The sequence below is a fragment of the Mastomys coucha genome, unplaced genomic scaffold, assembly GCF_008632895.1.
Source record: "Mastomys coucha isolate ucsf_1 unplaced genomic scaffold, UCSF_Mcou_1 pScaffold21, whole genome shotgun sequence".
In the NCBI taxonomy this organism is placed as follows: domain Eukaryota; kingdom Metazoa; phylum Chordata; class Mammalia; order Rodentia; family Muridae; genus Mastomys; species Mastomys coucha.
Genome location: NW_022196904.1, coordinates 141509943 through 141514023, shown reverse-complemented (window position 1 = coordinate 141514023; position 4081 = coordinate 141509943). Strand labels below are relative to the sequence as shown.

The following is a 4081-nucleotide window of genomic DNA, read 5'->3' as shown; positions in this document are numbered from 1 at the left end:
TGTGTGTGTGTGTGTAATAAAGCAACAGTGGACCACAGGTGTTCCTGAGAGGGGTAGATGAAGAGACCAGGCTGTAAGAGGTACTGGCTCCTGTGGGACCAGAAGGGAGATGAGGGACTGGTCTGAGTCACCTGGGAACTAATTTGCATATTTCACTCCTACCTGGTGCCAGGCAAGGGGGGGGGCAGAGGGGGATAGGGCCCTAGCTGTGGGCAGCAGAGTCTGGGAGACCCTGAGTAAGTTGCTAGGGATGAGGTTCTGACATGGAACTGTAAGGATTCTAAGGAGTGCATGGTGATCCTAAGGGGCACAAAAGGATCAGGACTCAAACATACCCTACCCGCTCCAACCTATTTTTGGTTCCACCAGTCCAGTGCCCACACCAGAGAGAAGAAAACCTCGCCAGCTTCCTCCACAGTCAGAACCACTCTTGCCACAGGCATTGGCGGACCCTGTGGTTTCAAAGGGCAAGATGGGCAAGCAGGAAAGGGAAGGTCTGGGGGCTGCCAGCCTGTCAGGAGCAACTATGGAATCCAGGCCCTTTGCCCAGAAGATGCCAAGCACGTCAAGTTGGTCTCTGTGGAGGGGGCAGAGGTGCTTGGAGGAGTGGTATGTTGTAGTGCCAAAGTATTAGAGGGAGAGGAATGGGTGTAGGCATGGCCCAGGGCCAGGGACCTAATAGCAATTGAAACTGTCCCCACTGCACTCCCTCCCATCATCACTCTTGAGCTGGGCTTTGAACTCGGCTGATGAGAATGAAGCAAGCAAGAGGATGCTCCTACTATCTCTCCCCGGGGAGAAATGCCAGGCTAGGTGACCTGTTCAGATAGATGACGAAAGGGCCCCTCAAAGGTAATGTCCCTTCAGCCCACACCTAGAGGACATTCAGAGAAGGGCGAGAAGCTCCAGAAGAGACTGAGTCTCAGAGCCAAGTGTTGAGTGAATACAATGTCTGGCCCCCAGGAGGTCAACCTAGGTAGACTTGGGCTACCCCTTGGAAGAAAACAGCAAGTGTGGATTGGGCATAAATGGGCAAAGCCAATGTCCAACAGATCCCTGTGCCAAGCTTCAAGGACTTGAGTCCCCTACTGTGGAGGGTTTCAGCTTGGCCTCCCTCACAGCACCTGTCTCCCCTAGAGGCCCTTGTAGGGGAACCCAGAGACTCTTGTAGGAGTCGGTCTTAGGCTGGAGCCCGGCTTTTAGCCTTGAAGAGCAGCCCAGAAACAGACCCCAGAGGGCAGAAGGCGTGAACTAGCACAAGTGGGGGTAGGGGGGTTCTGCTGGGTCTAGAGGAGTATCCCAGGTGGGAGCTGGAACAGAGCCTGGACAGGAGCTGAAGGAGACCTGTCTACAGGTGGGCATTTCGTGGGGGAGGCGTCGGGAGCCAAGGAGGAAATGGCAGAGCATTCCCAGAGGAAGGAGGAGAGATTCCTGGCTTAGGCTCTCAGGATGCTAGATGGATGCTAAGCCAACAGTGGGCTCGCAAGCCACTCCCTTTCAGAAAGGCAAAGGGGTGCGGCCCCCTTCCCCCTTCTCTGGTAGGACCAGAGTGAGTTTGGTGTTCTTTGCGTCCCCCTCCCCAAGCTTAGGAGAATATTGCCCGCCACCCCCATTGTCATCCACTGCTGCGCTTTCTCTTCAGGTACCCCTGCCTCCCCCTTCACCGCTCCTGCGGTTCCCCACCTCCCAGAAGCCTCTATCCCCCGCCGCTGCACCAGATTCCCACTTGCCCCCTGGAGCCCTCTCAATTCACAGTTGGCACAGCAGATGACACTCCGCTCCTCTGTGCCCACATCTTGGCCCAAAGCTGCCAGGATCTTCCTTGCCCTGAGGTCCCCCAACACTGACATCCCCGAGGCACTGGTGCTGGGGAGCAGGGGGTACCTCTGAGGGCACTGCCCGGCTCCCACGGGGACAGCAGCTCCTCGCTCCGCCACACACGTTGTCCTTGGGCTGCTGGGGGGTGGGGGGGGAGGTCTTTGTGGGGACACTGCGAAGTCGGCCCCGGGCATTCAGCCTACCAATGTCCCGACTGCGGGGTCTGAACCTGAGTCTCTGCCACTAGAACCCACGCCCCCGGGGCACGGATGACCCTGATAGAAAGGGGTGCAATTCGTGCGGCTCCAGCCGACAGCAGCCCCAGGCTGGGGCTCCGAGACGGCGCCCAGGCGCTGCAGCCGTCCTACCCGCCGGTGCGGGGCGCCCCAGCCCGTGCGGGGTGCCCCAGCCTTCGCGGGGCCGCGCTTACCTGGGCTGGCCGCCTCCGGGTCCCGGTACATGGTCCCCTTCGTCGCCGGCTCTCTCCGGGCTCCTCAGAGCCGCCTGCGGCCGCGCGCTTCTCTGCCGCCGCTGCAGGGCATGGGGCCGGGCGACCCCCGGGGGCGGGTCCGAGGGCGGGGGCCGCGCGGGCTGCACCGAGCCGCGGAGCCGGGGAGCGGGGGCCGCCCGCCAGCCCTCCGGGCCGCCCGCGGAGCACGCTGCCGCCGCCGCCGAGCCGCGCGGAGCCTCCTCCCTCTGGCCTGCGCGCCGCGTGTGCGCGCCGGAGCGTGTGTGAGTGTGTACGAGGCGGTGTGTGTGTGTGTATGTATGTGTGTGGGTGCGTGTGTGTGAGTGAGGGTGTGTGTATGTGTGTGTGTGTATATGTGTGTGTGAGAGAGAGAGCGAGAGAGTGTATCGAGCCCGGGGCACCGCCGGCGCCGCCCGCCCGCCGCGGAGCGCCACGGCCACTGCCGCTGCTGCGCCCACTGCCGGCCGCGCGTTGCACTGCAGCCCTAGACTGGCCGCCGCCGCCCGGAGCCGCCCCGAGGGCACGGCCGCCGCCCCGCGCACCCCAGGCGCTCACGGGGCCCCGCCTGGAAGGACGGCGGAGCTCTACGGCTATGCCCGTCTAGACTACGGAAGACGTGATCCATTCGGCCCGTGTGCTACGGGTGGCGGTGGGCTCTCGCACGCCACAGGGTCGCCCAGCTGGCCACCTCCTCCGAGGTGCCCTCTGACTCCGCTCCGAAAGGCGTGGAGATCCATCTCGGGTTTTCCGCTCGGTGGCCACTCGAGGGCGTTAGCTCGGGACACGGAACAGCGGAGGGCCAGGGAAGAAGGGTTGGTGGGTGTCAAAACCAGGAGTGGAGTATGTTGCCAACGCTGGGCCTCGGTGTGACGGACTTGGCTTTCCTAGAGCTGGCCTGCTGCAGGAACGGATAGGACTAGAATCTCCATCTTCCGTGGGGTACTAGGTATCAAGACTCTTCCCACTCATTCCTGCTCCAAGAGAGAAGAAAGCAACCATTCAGCTCCTATTCATTCCTTTCCCGACCCCATTCCCCACCCCCACCCCCGTCCTTTGCCTTGACCCAGGGCGCCCCTGATAAGAATTAAAAAAACAAAAAACAAAAAACAAAAAAACCCTTCTCCTGCCAACCTTGAGAATATCTTGGCATGCTCTCTGCTCCTGTACTTGTTCAACATTGTCCAAAGCGATGGACTGTTTTTCTCTACAGAATAGAGACTATTTGATTCTGGGGCAGGGAGGAGACTTTAAAGGCCCACGACTAAAACATGCGGATAAAGTACCACACCATCTTGCACACATCTACACAGGCACTCACTTCCCTGCCCCCAACACAGTCAAGCATACAAACTACCTAGCTCAAAAAGAGGAATAGACCCTTCCGATGGGGCAGGTGTTGCCGTAGCCTGCACTGATGAGTAATCTTTGGATTACACATGTCAGCATTCCTCCTTCCATACAGTTCACAAGTGAGCCAGGCTTTCCAACATGGAAGGCTTTTGCTCCCCCAAATCCACCTATCTGGCTTTATATTGTGTGTATGGCTCATGTCCTGCCATATCTCCACCTCCCACACAGTACAGGCAGCCAGCACCCATGGGGACGAACCTTTGTTCCCAATGTCCCTCATTGTGCTGTGCACACACAACACACACACACACACACACACACACCATTTCTTGGAACTCACATAGAACCCCCCCCACACACACACATACATATTCACCTCCACCCACAGCTTTTCCGGTTGAGAAATAGATAAGGAAATTCCTCCAGCAAACCTTCTCTAAGACC

At 59.4% G+C, this 4081-nt stretch overlaps 1 protein-coding gene across 6 annotated transcripts in view; it reads right to left on the bottom strand.

The window, feature by feature from the left end:
* Syt7 (synaptotagmin 7) overlaps window positions 1-3266 on the bottom strand; it is a 64233-nt gene extending 60967 nt beyond the window's left edge. For 2 of the 6 annotated variants that reach the window (XM_031389670.1, XM_031389671.1), the window contains exon 1: window positions 2249-3266. In XM_031389670.1, coding sequence (XP_031245530.1) covers window positions 2249-2279 — 31 coding nt within the window. In that variant the 5' untranslated portion in view covers window positions 2280-3266. The remainder of the gene's footprint in view (window positions 1-2248) is intronic. The other 4 variants (XM_031389672.1, XM_031389673.1, XM_031389675.1 and 1 more) reach the window with 4 other exon arrangements.
* Between the last annotated feature and the right edge of the window lie 815 nt (window positions 3267-4081).